At 43.4% G+C, this 18,204-nt stretch overlaps 1 protein-coding gene across 1 annotated transcript in view; it reads right to left on the minus strand.

Annotated features, from left to right (window-relative positions):
• The window catches only part of MED12L (mediator complex subunit 12L), a gene marked incomplete at both ends in the record, with an annotated part of 118,865 nt that overhangs the window by 15,294 nt on the left and 85,367 nt on the right, over window positions 1-18,204 (minus strand). Inside the window, 14 exons of the mRNA XM_010164978.1 lie at window positions 100-290; window positions 413-487; window positions 1,452-1,640; window positions 2,184-2,383; window positions 4,582-4,695; window positions 6,350-6,451; window positions 7,172-7,292; window positions 8,069-8,210; window positions 10,871-11,098; window positions 13,573-13,704; window positions 14,159-14,322; window positions 14,882-15,025; window positions 15,433-15,551; window positions 16,108-16,255. Coding sequence (XP_010163280.1) covers window positions 100-290; window positions 413-487; window positions 1,452-1,640; window positions 2,184-2,383; window positions 4,582-4,695; window positions 6,350-6,451; window positions 7,172-7,292; window positions 8,069-8,210; window positions 10,871-11,098; window positions 13,573-13,704; window positions 14,159-14,322; window positions 14,882-15,025; window positions 15,433-15,551; window positions 16,108-16,255 — 2,069 coding nt within the window. The remainder of the gene's footprint in view (window positions 1-99; window positions 291-412; window positions 488-1,451; window positions 1,641-2,183; window positions 2,384-4,581; window positions 4,696-6,349; window positions 6,452-7,171; window positions 7,293-8,068; window positions 8,211-10,870; window positions 11,099-13,572; window positions 13,705-14,158; window positions 14,323-14,881; window positions 15,026-15,432; window positions 15,552-16,107; window positions 16,256-18,204) is intronic.

Here is an 18,204-nt window from a genome sequence, read left to right on the forward strand (position 1 = left end):
TGCACATGCCTGCTTCAAGTGCAAAAAACGTCTAGGCAATCTACACATAATTAAGCATCATGTTGGCTAAAATAATTAAAAAGGTGCTACAAAAAATACCTTAGGAATGTCTTTTTACCATTCTGTCTTGTATTACTTGTGTCAGCATTTCCAACAGAGTTTGGATTGAAGAGGCCTATACCAGAGTTAGAAGAGTTATTGTTTAGATCAGCGGATTGCTGAAACACCTCTATTGTCGCCTTTGCAATATTATCCAACAAGCTGTTCATTTCAGCCACAGACCCAGAACCCTACAGTAAAACATAAGTAAACTAGCACATTCATGGTATGCTTGCTCATGGACTACGTTAAAATTTAACATACTTTTTTGCATTAAATATTTATGTAAGAAAGTTGGAAAACAAATACTCACAGGCTCCTTCATGCACTGTTTGATCATTAGTTGCAGCTCCAACCAAGACTGCCGGAGAGTCCACTGATCCAAGTTCTAGGTAAGAATTCACATTACAAATACAAGAGTCAGCACTTTACAGGTCTGAAGAAAAAAAAAAAAATCTCGTAATTGAATCTGTTGCACGCAAGAGCCTCATCTATAAGCAGATCATCCCAATCACTGCTCTCTTTAATAGTCTAATGCCATGCCAAAACATCAGACCTATTTAAGAATGTACATTAATTTCCACACTTTTACAGCTAATATAATAATACTGTTACTCAATACTTTTAACAATGCAACTTTTCTGAATAAAAATCTCACTCTCTGAAAAATCCAAGTTTAGATAAATATGAATATGGAAATAACTCGCTCTTTCATCAGTAATTACATTAATCCATGGCATTGCCATCCAAGGGGACATGTTCGCATTTAGCACAAGGCCATCTGGACACAATTAAAGTAAATGCAGGAGCTGAAGTGATTATTTTGAAGGACACTGATCACTATTTGTCCTGGTCCAGCTATTGCCAACTTGATTCTTCACAGGTCTATTTAAAGAAAATACATTCTGTAGTTTAAGTGTCCCTAATGCAGCTGATTTGAAGAAATGATCAGTTTAGGAGCGCCCGTGAAGGTGTTTGAGCCTTTCCCAGGGAGCAGGAGTGTCTTTCACCACAGGACTGTCACAGAGCCCTACTCAGACAGTAGGCACCTCCACTAAGTGGCCCCAAAAGCAGCTCCTTTTCAGTGGCTTCCTGACTGACAGTGATGAACAGCAACGACGAGCGCGCTGCACGCTTGTTTCCTCCACAACTGTGGAATCAGAAGTAAGGACACACTATAAAACATTTACCACAGAGCCTGGGGATCCTGAGCACATACAACCTTTAACGAATCTAATGATTGATTGCCCCAGGAACTGCACATCAATGTCATCTGCTGGTGGTGCTGCCGAGTGACAGGTTAAGAGCTGGTGCATCACAGTAGCTTTTCTGCCTTTTCCCCACTGCATTACCTGAAGTATGCGTTTGATGTGCTGCCTCTGAGGGTTGTCACCCTCCATGCATTCTTTAACACCATGAGGATAACAGATCAGCTGAAGGAGTTTCTGCGCTTGTTTGTTTGAAAGAACGGGATCCAAAATAAGATCTTTGTCTGTGCACAGCCTCTCAGGTTCTTTTAAACAGTGCTCTCCAACCCATTCCTGTAAGTAACCAGATCACAGATTCACAAGATAGTTTCAAGCCAATATTAACTTTCAGTAAGCTAAACAGAAAAGTGATTTTTCCATATGCAAAACTTGAAGTGAACTATGGTTCATCCAACATGTAAGATTAGAAACATCTCCAGTACCACCCAAAAGTATAAGACCCTTAACAGGTTTTCCAAAATACATTTCTTCTATATTTCGAAATCAACTTTGCAATAAAACAAATGCTACTGCAAAAGCACTTTGAGCAGACAGCTGACAGAGTCGTCCTACTGTATTCTCAAAGTGCTCGAGATTCAGGTAGGAAAGACATCTCAATTCTGACAGAGTGCAGGGAGATGCTAATAACTACAGTAATTTTTCACCCCCCAATAACATCCTACTCAGTGCATAAATTGTCCAAACCAAGAAACCCAAACAGAACTCAATATTTGAGCTGACTTCAACAGTCATCTTGCAGCAAATATGTGTTACACTTTGCAAATAAAATAACATTGTGTATTTGAATGAAGAGAGAAAAGTAATTTTACAGATTACCTGCTGGCAAATTGTTCTTAGCACATATCTAGCATACTCGCTTAAACTAGCGGTTTCTATGGAAACAGCTTTTCCACATGACTTCAAAGTTTGAGAGGAACCCCAGAGTTCATCCTCATTGAGTTCATCTAATAAGCCTCGCATAGGGAAGTCTTCACTCTTCAAGGAGTTGACACTGTTGCTGCCAATTTCGGCATCACCTGTACAGCAGAAGCACAGAAGCACAGGGTGAACTTCTACCCAAGCCCCTGTGCCCCCAGACCCATCAAGGGACACTTTCAGGGGTACAGGCCAGCTGAGGAATAAGGCAGGAGTGAGGCAGTCGCATTCAAAAGGGCAGCACTAGCTGACTCTGAAAATCACCGTGTTCAAAGCATTGTCCACTTGTTTCGTTTTGCGTAGCATCTTGTTCATGGCTATTTCAGAAGTATTAAAAGGTTTATACAAATCAAACACAAATAAAGCCATGACGTGCTTGAAAGGAAAAGTTCTGGAGTGTATAGAATTGCTCTGGCAGACAAGAAAGAGTTGGGCTACTCGCTCTCTTTAGATGTTCCTTTTCCAAGTCTTCTCTCTCACTTTCTGAATTTGTGTTTAACAGCTTATCAGAACCAGAGCCCTGCCTGGCTGTGACAGACCAGCCTGTACCCACTGTAGCTCCTGGGGCAAAAGGCTGGCAGTGGTGGCCGTGACCCAACAGTGCAGGTGCCATCCCCAACCCTCAGCCCAGCCCACCGGCCCAGCTCCCCGCTGCAGCAGGTCCGCTCCTGCCCTGACCCTCTGCAGCACGTGGCATCAACTCCTTACCAAGAGGGGAGAGGCCGAATCACCAGCCTTGTCACTTGTGAGACTGAGCAGAAACTGTTTTTAAGCAGGTCAACAGCAAAACAGCACAACACACCCTGAGAAGTGAAAGCACTTACAACCCCTCTGTTCCCCAGATCCAAAAGCCCCCGTATCGCTGACCCAACGCTGGCAGAGCAGGCACGTCAAACCTCACAGAACCCAGGACAAGCTCACTGCAGAAAGTGTGGGAACCACGCTGAGGGATGCCTGTGCCCAACACACGTGAACAGACGGTGACAACAAGCAACCCGTCCACACCCTCCTGCACTCAAACATCTTACGAGCTTGTGAGCGCAACCGTATCAGGCCCAAATCTGTACCCACAGACAAGAACGAACCTGGCAGGCAAATAATACAATTAAGAGACTGATACCAAGCCACACACGAAGCTAAAGCCATCCCAGAACACTTTGATAAAGCTTGTGAAGACATTTAATACACCCTGGAGCAGCTGACTCCGCAGCACTGTCTTCCATTGTAAGTAGATTATTTTTTCTAACACATTTCTACTCACAAAGCTTCCTCAGCCTAGAACTGCCACAGCTATCAGTTACCTGCTGCTTTTCCTCAGCAAATCAAGCACAGTTTTTAGTAACTAAAGCACGGTGCTAACAAGAGACATCTCCAAATACACTATTTTGGGTGTAGGAGATGTGCTGCAGTGAAGGCACAAGTAAACTGTGTGTCCAAATCTTCCTTGGTACCACCCCACGCCAGACCCTATCCAAGCCACGACCCCACACAGGGATGAAACATCAGCTGCTCTCAGCACACACCGTTAATGAAAACCAGCAAATCTCAGCACTCTGAATAGCGAGAGAACACAGATAATGGCCACAGACGTATTTCAAACATCCTCAAATTCATCAGTCCATCCCAGAGAGCAAACGTCTTTCCCAGTACAGTCCCATCGTTAAGGATGGTGGTGTTTTTGAGACAGGTGGCCACTAAAGGCACTCCAGCTGGAGGTACTCCTCTGTGGGTACGTCCACATCTGGAAGATCTTGCTTGTTTAACTGGAAATTTACTTAGCTCCAAAAATACACATCACCATAGGCCACAAGAGCTTTAACTGAACTTAAGCCAAACCAAAGCTCTGAGGCAGTCAGTTGTTTGGAAAAACACCACCCGTCATTTGTGGAGAGCTACTTAGCAGTGATTCTTTTGCAACTTCCACTATAACAGACACGTGACTTGTGGTAAAACACAGAAAAAGGTGGGAAAAACTATCTGAGACCGTATTTCCTCTCTGTATTTGAAAAGGACTTGCCTGAATGTGAAACATACTGGGACTTGGTAGCGAGGGTAGGGGACAAAACGTGAAGAAGTCACACTGATTAAAGCCTCATCAGCCGGGGCTGACTCACCAGAGAAAAATCCTGTCTCAAACTCTGGGGAAAACACTACTCACATGCTACAAGCAGGGACAGCATCAACATTTTCTCCTGGTATCGGGGCTTTCCTTTCCCAGGAGCATTCCCAGGGAAGTGAACTAGCACGATCTGTTTTTCACCTGAACAAAAACATTGCACACAACTCTGCATAATCTTACCAAGCATCAAAATTGCTTTTAAGACTGCAAACACAGCTCCCACTTCTATACTGTTGTGAGCAGCAGCCAAGAGGTGACGATCACAAGAAGAACGAATTCCAGGAAATAACTTCCCTATGGAAAGAAGAATAAATCTTGTAGAAAATGGTTGTTATTTACCAACTAAAATTTTCTTTGTACAAAATCCTTCTCATCTAGAATAGCTACAGAAGCACAGTAACTGAACAAAGAACTGAATTTTCTGAAATTGAAGACCAACAGGTAAGACATAAAAATCAGCTGGGATACATGGTTATGACATATTAATATCAAAATAAGCTATGATCCTTTAAATAGAAAAAGGAGCCGCTCATTTCGTTGTGTCTATGTGAATTTAACCACAATGAGACACTGAAGTGTATCTTGGTTTTGACTTCCCAGATTTAGGAAATTACTTCCCTCACCTTGTCTTCAGAACAAATAAGTCAAAATTAATTAATATAAATGTCTGTTGCATGGTTAATCCTAATTCTGCAGCTCAAGGACAGACTGAAAAAGAAGCCAGTGAGTGTTTTTTCTAACTTCAAAGAGAAGATAAACAGACTGAAAGACACGGAGGGAGAAAGGAATGATGAATCTACCACCGTTCTGAGGTGATTAACTGACCCAAATGTAAGAAAAGACTGCAATGTGGTCACATTTTCTTTGATTTATAGAGTTCAGACATGATTTTTTTCTATCCATTCAAATTCACTTTTGTTTTTAGGGAAGCCTGGGACCATGTAATATATTTCTGTTACTCAGTATTCTTCATGGCTCTTACTTGTTTTGCTTAAATATGCCACAAAAGCTCATTCATTTCTGGTCAAAAAAGAAATTAATATTACTTTCAGATTAAGGAATTTGACACCACTTAAGAACTGACTTCTTTTTTCTTTCAATTTCATTTTCCCATAGAAATATTCTTGTCATCAAATTTGTCGAGATACTTGTAAGTCAAAACACAGGTTATTTCCTGGCTTGTTTCCTTTTAATTGTGTAGGTGCTTGTTCCTTGCCCTTTTCCTTCCTCTTTTGGTCTGTGGCAAAAACACACAGGTCAGACCACAGAGTATTCAAATTTAAAAGGAAAGAGAACTACATTAATATATTCTGAGAACTAATTTCCTCATGTTTCTTCTGTTGGACTAGCTGCCTGATTATATCCTATTTAAAAACACATTTAATTTCAATTTACATGCAAGGCTACCAAACTGCCTGACGTGTTCCCCTGTTAGTTTCTGTATCAGTGCAAGATGACTCGCTACAGGAGCTGTCACTGTCCTGACAGTACTTACTGCAAAGGGAAGTGGGGTTGATTATATCCTATTTAAAATCACATTTAATTTCAATTTACATGCGAGGCTACCAAACTGCCTGACGTGTATCCCTGTTAGTTTCTGTATCTGATGATGACTCGCTACAGGAGCTGTCACTGCCCTGACAGTACTTACTGCAAAGGGAAGTGGGGACTGTGATCCATACTACCACTGCCAACAGCAGCACTGGCACAAAACCAATATTAATAGGTTCCAGGCTTACACGACTGTTTCAATGAAATTCAAATAAATAAATAAATAAATAACCCCAGAACTATCAGGACAGGACAGCTCTTCTAAACTAATTCCTCTTTGCTGAAGTGTACACAGGTGCTCTGATAAAACTTCACTTTCTTTTTTAAGATGTAATATTAATATGGTTGAGTTTTATGTCAACATTATGCCACACCTGGGTTGCATCAGGCAACTTACCTGTTCCCTGGGGAAAGAGGCAAACCTGGGGAGTCCTGAAGAGGTGCAGGAGTAGCCTACAGGTCATCCTCGCCCCAGGCTCAGCATCCGGATCTCCACAGGCTACGGAAGATGGGACGTGGACATAAGGCATCTACCTCGGACCTCAGAAATCCCAGTGGCAGGCCTGGAGGTGTTCTACCTCACAGCCCCGTTTTAAATGGGAATACAATCATTTCATCAAGAGGAACTGGCATTTATGGCCTTGAGTCATTCAAACCAGAAAAAATAGTATGATTTTTGGTAAGCAAAAGATGTAACTAATGGCAGAAAAGAATCAATGATTAAAAGGGCTTTTGACAGCCAAAGCAGAAATAAAAAACAGAAATCCAAGCAGAAAGTGAAAGAAACGTGTGAAGTGGCCAACAAAAAGGACCACAGCTACAGTACTGCAGGGCTTGAGGCAAAGACAATGAGGTCAGAAAGAAAACGCCAGCGCTAGGCAGACTGATGCCAGAAGGAAAGGCACAACCCGAGCAGATCTGGCAGCCACTTGAGTACACAGCGTAGAACAGAGGAGAGTCGTGAGCAGAAGGTGAGGCTGTATAACCCATGGCCAGTGAATGGGACAGTTCAGCTCTGACACTTGTTGGCCGTGGGTTCTCTGATCTAACTCGGTGTCGCTCCTTTCGGGAGCTGCAGGGACGCACGTGCTGCAATGCACAAGAGGTGCCACCCCACACACGAGCGCGGGCCAGGACACACTGCTTCAGTCAACCAGTGCTGACTTCTGAAAAAGTCTTAAGTTTTTCATTTTAAGGTTTTCTCTTGGCATTTGCTTACCAGCTGCAAGAAGAGAAGGTAGTGCAACGTGCTGAACTACATCTTCCAGAGAAAAGCACTGCCGGGCAATCAATATAGCAATGAAAGTGGCCAGGGAATCGTGGAACGACAGGTCACTCACCTGGAAGGAAAAACATTGCAGGGCTTCACAAAACAGTGCACACACCCCTGCTGTGATTGCTAAGGAACTAGCTATAAGAATAAACAGGAAAATGTTTAGACATAAGCATTTGTCTCTACATTTTAATGCATTTCCCAAGCATTTTATGGCAAATACTGATAGTTCTTAACAACATTTTAACAAACACTTATTTCAAATACCACAAATTCTGAAATAAAAAACATTAGTTTTGTAAAAACTTGAGAAAATTTTACCATTCTATAAACACTGATAACATCAATACTCATCCTTAGCTTCAGGACAGGAAAATGTCCTCAAAGTACACGGCTTCAATCTGTTCCTAAAGGCATATGCAATCAAACCACAGATATTGAATACATGCATGTACCACCCCTTCTACAATCTAAGAGCCGACACCAAAACAGGGTCTTTAAAATAGAGATAGTTACTTGCACATCCATCAGCATTTTAGAAAAAGTATACAGAGGTGGCTGCCCCTTTCAGAGCACCTCTGATATTCCATATCATTCCGTAATAAAGAAAAGAAAAATTTACAAAGAGAAAACTCTAAGCACTGCCCAAATTCTACGTTAACCCTGAAGATGTAGGAAAGAATAAAAATCAACCAGGAATCTCATTAAAAGCTTTGAAAACTCAAATGGATACAGGACTAAATTTGTGCTCAGCATTTTGTACTGAATGCAAAGCTTACTCTGGCTCTACGCACAGCCTAGGTGAACAGGTTTAACAGGTACTTCAGAAGATACTGGACTTACATCCACACTGCAGAGCAGATCATTGAAACCCCAGACATGATTTGAAGAGCAGCAAAGAGCTTTTACGACCCCTAACCACTCTGAGCTAAGCACCGTGCAGCATGCCGTCAGCTCTGCGCAAAGGTTTGCTATGTCATTAATCCTAGGAAAGAAGAGAAAAACTAACAGAGAAGCAAGACATTTTGTAAACAACAGGTATTTAGGTCAAAGCAGATCAGTGCTTGGCAGAAGAACTGGTGTTTCCTTACACAGCGGGGGGTTTATGCCCACATGTGATGATGCTACTGTGCGTACAATCTCGTGTTATTCAGCTGTGGGTAAATGGAGCATCTGGGGAAAAAAAGCAGCATGTGACTTGTACCCCAAAAGTTGCAACCATCCAACCTACAGTAGCACAGGGCCCTTATTTTGTGTAAACCCTACTCCACGCCCTGTGTTCCTACCTGTGCTGAGCTGCCCAGGAAGAGGGAGGCAGCACCCAAAGCCCCGCTGCCTGCAGCCCACCACGACAGCCGAGCTGCCCTCTCGACAGGGACACGCTCTGGCCTCGCCTCGGAGCTGCCACACAAACAGCAGCTCCATCCCCTTTCACTCAAAAACATCACGGGAAAGCGGTGACAGCGGTGTGTGTGGTGCACATCTCCCCAGGCCACCACAGACACCTCACTGCAGGAACTCACCTCACCCTCCCTGCCTGGGCCAGGCCAGCACTGCTGTTGAGGAGGGAGGAGAGAGTCACAAAATCAATTGGCATTAGTGAATTTTACTTCACAGATCGCACTGTGTAACGTGTGACTGGGTGTATGATTCAAGAGTTATGTAACGTTCTAAAAAACAGAGCCAAGTTGACTCATTCCAGTGCAAGTTATTTTTTCTTTGTTCCACAGTGAAACTCGTTTGGCCACATTTAGATGTTCCCCTTTGTCACTCTTACAAAACTGCTTCCTCTCAGCTGCTCCACTCTGCCAAGGATGCTCCACATTTCACAGAATCACAGACTGGTTTGGGTTGGAAAGGACCTTAAAGATCACCCAGTCCCCTGCCATCAGCAGGGACACCTTCCACTAGACCAGGTTGCTCAAAGCCTCATCCAGCCTGGCCTTCAACACTTCCAGGGAGGAGCAGCCACAGCTTCTCTGGGCAACCTGGGCCAGTGTCTCAGCACCTTCATCGTGAAGAATTTCTTCCTTATACCAAATCTCAATCTCCCCTCTTTCAGTTTTAACCTGTTGCTCCTTATCCTGTCACTACAGGCTCTGGTAAAAACTCTCCCTCCTTCTTTCTTATGAACCTCCTTTATATATTGAAAGGCTGCAATGAGGTCTCCCCAGAGCCTTCTCTTCTCCTGGTTGAACAACCCCAACTCTCTGTCTTTCTTCACAGGAGAGGTGTTCCCACCCTCTGACCATTTTTGTGGCCTCCTCTGGACCTTTTTTGAACATTTCAGAGATGGCTTCATACTGGGGATAGGGAGAAGGATACAGGAACTGCACACACTTTGGGCAGGAGTCAATCAGAAAAGAAAAGAAAAAGAGAATCCACAATTTCCTTGAGTTTTGTGATCTGTCAGTAACCTTAAAAAACCTGTCAGCTACCACTGCACCTAGGCCTAACTATCAGGACTAAGAATTTCTTAATAAAAATTGGAACAGAATCAGAACAGAATACCAAGTTCTGGTGGCTTTGGTTGTGTAAGAGGAATAAAGGTGCTAGGGGCAGAGGTAAAGGCTAGATCCCAAAATCAGTGTCCGTTTGACCCTACACCACAGACTCTGCAGAAGGGTAAAACATGTTCAGTGCTGCAGTGCTGCGTTTGCACAAGAAGGACGAGTTTATATGTTTAGACACTGGAAGGAGGAAGCAACTGAGAGAAGCACATCTCAATTACGAAAGAAAACACACTGCCAGTGTAAAGCCCCCCCAGTGATGTTATTTTACTGCAAGGGTTCTTCACTGCACTTCTTTAACTGAGAGAAGCACATCTCAATTACAAAATAAAACACACTGCCAGTGTAAAGCCCCGACAGTGATGTTGTTTTACTGCAAGGGTTCTTCACTGCACTTCTTGTCAGTACCTTGAGACCATCTAAAAAGATCCAAGATAGGCATAAGACCACAAAGTGTCATGCTGGATGAGACCAAGGTTCCACCTGACTGTGAGAGGAGCCAGCACCCGCTGGTGTCAGAAGACAACCCCAGTAAGACAGTGCTGGACAACCTGCTGAAGTGCAGATCTCATCCTAAACTCTAATCACTGGAGACACACTTCAGCTGTGCACTGTGGGGTCCAAGCTACCCTTAAAATATAACTGACAGCTGTTATAACTCTAGGGAGCTTCTATCTGATAAAACTCTTAATACTTAAAAAAAAAATCCTTTTTTTTAAATTTACATATTACCTATGAAGATGAATTCCACAACGAATAAAATGCACATTTCATAAATTAAACACTGATTGCATCAGAAGAAGGAAATGACCTAATGCAGAATCTTCCCTCACTTACAGGCTTCTAATGAGCAAAGATTGTGCTGAGCTGTTCTGTCTGGAACAGCACAAAGGCTGACACAAAAAGCTTACTGACTGTCTCACCCTGAGCACTTTCCACCTGTTACTCCCTTCTGTTAAATTATGCAGATTTGATGAAATCGGAGGAAAATTACTCAGTAACTTTCAGCAACCAGAAAGAGTAACAAATGGAAACAATTGCAAAAAACGACACAAAACTCAAAAAGGTGAAAGGAAACCTCATCTATACCATGTAAAAATCCACCCAGCTGGGATTCCAGCAGGGTTTGCCTTACCTGCCTGTGTCCTGGTGCCCCATGCACACGTTCATCAGCGCATTGCAGACAAAGCTGTAGCGGTTGGCGGCGTTATCGCTCAGGATCTTGCCCAGCATCGAGTAGTTAATGCTGTGAGCAGAGGGATTCTCGATAAAATCTAGCATGAACTCTGGGTCCCACAGTAAATTGGAATTTGAAGGCTGAACATTGCTGTATATCGTCTGCTTCACCTTAGAACAGGCACTACTGAGGATCAAAAAGAGAGAGAGTTGCCAAAAACGGACTTTGCAGAAATCCTGTTGAACACAGCATGTAGGCTTAGAAAATCCTACTTTGATTACCATGCTGTACACATTTTCAAACTCATTTTTGATAATGAGCATCTGCCAGAAAATAAAGGTGATACATGAATTTCACTCAAGTTTTTCTGCAAATGAAGTCTCAAGTTTCCAAATCGTTTCTATGACATTTCTGTGACTGAAATTGTGAGCAGCTGGATAAGAACCAAACATTCACTCCTCATTAGCAGTAACTTTCTGGAGCATCAGATGCCTCTACATTGAACTGCAACCGCTTCAAGAACACCGCTCCTCCTCGCTGTGTGTTATGACATCGTGAACTGCAGTGGTGGTACGAAGAATTAACTAAGGAAAAGTTAGAAATTTTATCTAAATTTAAAATTCTGTATTTGGTAATAGTGTGACATAACAGACAACTTTTTGAAAAATGAAATCAGTAAACAGAGAAAAGATACTTCAAGGTCGTATTTTGATAGTAACAATTGTGACAAAATGTTCAGGGCCAGGAATACCTACATATTAATTGGCTTTCTTCAGGGGAAAAGAAAAGGTGTTAGTGAAGAATGCAAGTTGCACGCACCAGATGTTCTAAGGAGCATTTGTCTCAAGCATTGGGTTTTATACCACAGCTGGAAGCAACATCCATATGGACACACCTCACTAATTCTCCCAACTGGGAGAAAAAAAATCTATTAATTTAAATTAACATAAAATAAATGAAACCTTTGGAATTTTTTAGAACTCCACTGGCCCCAGGATGAAAAGACAGAGGAAGCACTGTGCCACCTGCAAGGTCACAGAACGCAAGGTCCAAAACCCCAACAATACAACAGTGAGTATGTGAGCAGAGCAGCCTCTGAAACTGCACTGGTACAACAAGTGACACCAGGGGAGTGGTCAGGAGATAAGGTTTAAAAAAAAAAAGAAAAGTGAAGGAATGGTTTAGAAAAAGGAAGTTTAGTGAATGCAACTAAATACACCAAGCACACTAAACCAAAATGTGCAGCTTGCTTAGTAAGACCCGGGCATGAGAAACACTGCCGATGATATTAAAAGCCATCTTCGAAGCACTGCGATATCCAGAAGGTAAGTCTCTAAATCTGAACATTTCTGAACTGTACTTTATTGTCACTTCAAACTGATGCGGGGAGAGAAAAATAGCTGGACTTGCAGTGTGCAAAAAAGGACCTAAAAACAGTTGCTGTGCACAGACAACTCGTTTTGGTTGTGTTTCAGCTGTAGCAAGGAAACCAAGAGGAAAAGGAGTGTAGTATTACCTCACACACAGCTGTTAAAAACCGTATACATAAATTTTATTATCAGTGTTCAGAGAACTTCTAACTTCACTCGTCTGAAAAAGGGCTTCAAATCAAATGCTGTATATCATATATTTAATACCTTAAATATGTCTATACTATGAGGTTTTGTTCTGATTTGCTACTGCAGGTTAGTATTAATAAAAATGTTATTTTTAATCGTGTTACTGAACTTTGGGTTTTAAGTAGAAAAATGAACATAGAGCTGAGTACTTCTATAGTTCTTAAATATTTCTTTTTCCTAGTGTTTCTCATATAAAATGCTCCTGTTCCCATGTCTTTGTAAGCCTATTAAAATATTAAGATTATTACTGAGAACTCTTAGCCTGCTCCCTATGAAATAAAAACCACAAATCTGAAACATGAAAACCAAACCCAGGAATATAAACTAGAAGGGGAAACAGTAACTGAAGCGGTTTGTAACTCTCACAAGATGCATATCTGCATATGAAAGATTTCCACTCCCCCTTTGTAAAAGCCAAAAAGCCAGCATACAGGTACCTAAAATATTTTTTTTTTAATTTAAAAATCAAGGAACTGAACATTTGAGCATAAAGCTTCACAAACTCAAACATGTTTGTGCCTCTCCCCACATCAAAGGAGAGATTTAATAGACTATTACAGCTGCGTCAGCTGAGATTTTGTTATTTTCCACCCAACACTGTACATATTACAGCCTGTATTATGGAAACCAAATCAGTCACATCACCATCCAGGAAGACAAAGGTGCATGGGAGGGGTCCGATGTGCACGGTGCAGCTGCCCCACCAGCCCACCTGGGGCTGAGGGTCCCCGCTCCCCTCGCCTGCTCGCTGCGCACCAACGCTGCTGGCTGAAGCAACCCGCAAAGCTGAGCCCAGCGCTGCAAGGAGGGCTCAGCCTCTGCTCCTCCACGGCAGGTACTGACACAGCACGAGCACTTCACAGGCACAGGACCACGTGCTGTGCTGCCGCGCTTGGCCCCGGCACGAGAATTGCACTAGCAAAGGTAAAGCAGCAAAGGCGACAGTGTATTTTCCACAGAAAGCAAACCAAACTGAAAGCACAGCAGTCTGCATCAGTCTAGAGGCTTGGCAGTGGTGAGAAAAATCTCATGACCACCCACCTGAAGAGGTCTCCAAACTTGCTTCTCAGGTGACTGCAGGACACGTACAGATCATAGAGGTAAGCTAAAATACACCTTTCTGGGGAGGAACACTCCGAGGGATTAACGACGTGCTTTACCACCCCGCACAACCTGCAAAAATAAAACCACTCTGAGGTCGTTCCAAGACACCCTGGAAACACGTCTCACGTTGTTACAAACCATACAAACCCCACCATTAGCTGGGCAACGTGATGACAGGCCTTGTGTCTACAGGCTGGCGGTGTCACGACAAGTTTGGTGTCACCTGTGCGCTTGCCTGGGCCCCAGGGAGGACAGGACACAGAGGCACTTGGGGAGCCCAAGGGGGAACAGGGAGAATGGGCAAGAAATCAAGATACACAACTTCTCCCTTTTCCTTGGTCACAAAGCGTGCAGGTCCCACCAGCCCCAGCAGCGAGGAGCCACCCGCTCCCCTCCCCTGAGCTCACTCCCAGCCTTCCAACAGCAGTGCGATAGCTGCTCTCCCTACCTCAACCTAAACACATTTTTTGCTTAAGAGAGAACACCAAAAACACTTTTTTGGAAAATTGGAGGTGCCACAAACCCTTCAAAGACTTGTGCAGTCTGCTCCGAGTTGAGGATGAGGCAGGCATGGTACCGCCGCAGAACGGCGACGATGCAGACGCACAGCCCTGTCGTGTAGCTTCCTGCCAGGCTGGACGACTTCAGCAGCAGCTCTGCCTCCACTACGCTCAGCTCGTTCAACAGCTGCAAACACACACACAAAAATAATGGACTGAAAATAACTTCCAAGTTAAACATCTAAAATAGGTGCAAAAAAACCCCAACAAACCGTTAAGGAAAAACTACCTGGCAAACAAAAATGAAATTCCTTACTCACTACAGAACAAGAGAAAGAAGGGGCAAAATAAACTGTTAGAGTATAAAAACATCCCTCAGAAATGCTCTTCAGAAATATATGGCATTTCTGGCACCCAGATGCTTTACTGTATAATATGATGGTTCAGTCTGAAACAGTGAAGCTCATCCTAGAACACTTTGTGCTAGAACAATCCAGAATTTTATCAGCTTTGAAAGATTTTAAAATAAGATACATCTATTGATTCTCCATAATTGTCAAAGTAAGAGAGAAGGGGAAGTATCTGGCACTCTGTTTCAGAGATCAGGAAACTGAAACAAATAAAAGCCCATGGCAGCAAATCAGGAGGATGTGTAGTTCAGCTCTTGGGTTTTTTTTCTGACTTTACAGAAAATGTGTCACAGCTTTATCCTGACACAAGCGCCCCTAAGAATGAACTCTGTTTACTTGTATTGCAAAGTCTAGAAGTCCATTGATATTCAGTGCTGGCTCCATGAGATCAAAGATGAGCTGTATGTGGTGAGCCAAGGGAAGATGATAAGATGTTCCTGAGGCAAAACTAGTTATCTGTTCGAGAACGTTACTGGAGATCTGTGAAAATAAATATTGAAAAGTCATATGGTGGCTGAGGGTTCTCAGATACACGGGTGCTCCAAGAAGCCTTATTTATAAGTGGTAGCAGCAAGTGACAGCATTTTGCAGATAAAAGCACTAACAAATCATGTGTGAGTATGATTATTCTACTATCCTGCAAACCAGTTGTAATGCCATTTTCTTTTCAAAACTGACAACACAGAAAATGCTGTTCTGCTGCTTTACAGCTGAGAGTCAAACTGTTCTTAACATCCACAATACTGATTTTTATTCTGTGGGGCAAAATAATTTTTCTTTTCATTTTTTTTCTTTTTTCAAAACACGTCTAAAACCCTAGATTTGCTTCCTATTTGGTATCTCTACAGCAGAATGTAAAAGGCTACGATTTCGTACAAGGGAGGTACCTGAGATGTCACCTGATGTTGATCAAAATAGGACAGTTGCTGCAGTTTTGTGAACACGGTCTCTAGGGTTGGAAACGCTTCTTGTTTGGTCTTCCTGGCTTTTTGCCCTTCATCCCCAACTTAACAGATAAAAAAATATTTTGGTCATTTTATATGTAATGAAGCCCTAGTAGTTTTGCATTATTACTGATTTAAAAGACAATAAAAATCTTAATAAGCTTTACTCATGACTCCATAAAACCTTCCTTGCCTCAGACAAACACACGCCACAGCACCTACCAATACCAAAGCTACTTTGAGGTTATTCCAGTGCAAAAAGATGACACCAAGAAAAACTGAAAACCAGTGACAGGGCTTTAGTAGGAGGGTGAGGAATTCATATCACTCGCTGGCCAGTGTCTCGTATGCCAGGCTTTGCCCCAACAAGCGTTTCCAGCCACGCTGCTGCGATGGCAAACAGGGATTAACCGCGGCCGCCCGTCGCTGTCCTGGCACAGCCGTGAGGCCAGGCAGCACTTTGTGCTGTGGGACTGTCAGTGCTTCACCCAGGGACTCCCAGGGGGATGAAACCCACGTTATGTGATCCACATGCAGGGCTCCAGACAACCTGCTGAGCACCTCAAGCTCCCGGGATCTTTGCTACAGGCTGCGGCACAGCAACGTTAAAGCATTTACCACCCATTTCAGTCGTGCTCTTCTTATTCAGAATTTTGAGGATGTCTTTGGTAATCTTCTTCAGCTGATGCCTTGCCTCGTCACGCTCCTTACCAACACCATAAAGGAGAATCATGCGCTGGTTACACTCATGACTTGAAGATTCATCCTGAAAAGACCAGATACGAGTGAAATCTCTTTTCCATCATCACCTGCAGAAACCCCACCCCAGCAGCCCAGACTGCAACAAACAGGATCTGACTCTGCATCACAAAAAGCATCTCCTGTGGTTACCAGTGCAGAGGAAACAGCATCAAATGAAATCACTAGAGAGAAGGGTAAAAATACAGAGGGGAAAAATGTCATCTGCTCTCATGACTTCTGTATGTACCTATAAGGGCAAGGGACACATGCGGAGGCCCCTCCTAACTGTCCCCCCGATTGATATTCAGGAGCAGAGTAGTAAATAGGTGTCTAGAAACTGTGTGACATTTCTCTTATTATGTACAAGTCCAGTGAAAAAAGGATACAGCCCAACTCCTAAAATTCCATTTTGCACATCCCAAGGAAACTGAAGCATGTATAGTTTATTTAAATTGTAAACAGTTATATTTATCTGTATCATGTAACGCTGACACACTTATATAACTCAAAAAACCTGGAGCACTGTTCTGCAAGTCCTAAAGTATAAATACTTTGTTCAGTAATATACTTACCTTCTCCAAACTAACCAATCACTACTTCCTTCAACTACTTGGGAAGTTTTTAAAAAATAAGGTTGTACAAAAATACCACTAAAGAATCACAAAGCAAAAAGGTAGCAGACAGGAGTGCAACTCTGCACTCAGAAAAGCTGCAGTCTTACAAAATACATGCTCCCTCTTAAAAATAGTGACTCTGTTAGTAGTTCAAAAGCAGGAAGTAAGCTTCTAATCGTTTTCAAAATTTCTATTTCTCTCTCTTCTAGAGGAAACAAAAGCAGAAGCACTGAGAGCGTCACCTGGAATGTGCAGCTGCCTCCAGCTAAGAAAGCAGTTCAAAGCCAGAGGAAGGGCTGAGTCTCTCTCACAGCTGCTCCTCCAGCCTCTCCTGGCTCCGTGGGATTCACACATGAACGCAGCTGCCTGCTCACACGGTGAAGAGCTAGAGGAGCCGCGACCCGCCCGCAGCACCAGCTTCCCATCGCGGGAAATACCCCAGGGTCTCCTCCCTTCGCAACAGCAGGCGACGGTAAGCTGCTCCTCGCTCTGGGGTGGGGGACGGTGTCTGATTTTGCTTGCTCAGGGAATACCTATTTCATCAGGATTAGACTTGGCAGCTGAATCTGTTACACATTTCAAAGCACAAGCCAATTTATTTCTATCTTGCAGATAGAAATAAAACTTTAGAGCTCTGTAAGGAAGAATGTCAGGGATGTTTGGGCACCGGCTGACAAAGCATCGACTCCCCCGAGTGCTTTATTTGACAAAGGCAGAGATCATACAGGAAACCAGCAATTTGCACAACCGCATCACTACACACCTGGAAGTTACTCCTTTTGAAACACGGATTCAACATCCTTGCCTGGCTTCCCCAGGCAACCAGCTCGGATCAGACCTGATCCGACGAAGGTTTTGGGACCAAGAGCAACAGTTTCCAGCCCAGCCCCTGTTCCCAGTCAGGGAGACACCAGCCATGCAGCGGCTGTGGATGACTGGCTGGCTGATGTGACTTGGTTTGGTGGCATGAGTGGACTCGGAGGGACGCAGTGCTGGGCAGGGGGCTCGGCACCACTTCACACTGCGCTCACTGCAGAGCACACCAGGCTGCAACTCCTGCCTGCTGGCTCCAGTCAGGGAAGTTTATATTGACTGGCAACACAGCACCCGTAAAGCAACTGATTTAGGAAAATGGGGATGAACTGTCAAACTAGAAGTAAAGGTGCACATGAATACCTACATAAATAACACTACAAGTAACTTCACTTTGCTGGCAAATGTGTGACACTGCAGTAACAGACAGCTAGCTGTCCAAGGACTAATACACAGGGCTGATGAGCAGGTCCTCCTCTCTCACCTTCTGCCAACAAACAGTGACTTTGTGAGGTGCCACATCCACCCTTTGAGCACCAGGGTGAAA

The sequence above is a fragment of the Antrostomus carolinensis genome, unplaced genomic scaffold, assembly GCF_000700745.2.
Source record: "Antrostomus carolinensis isolate BGI_N321 unplaced genomic scaffold, ASM70074v2 scaffold13753, whole genome shotgun sequence".
NCBI lineage: Eukaryota > Metazoa > Chordata > Aves > Caprimulgiformes > Caprimulgidae > Antrostomus > Antrostomus carolinensis.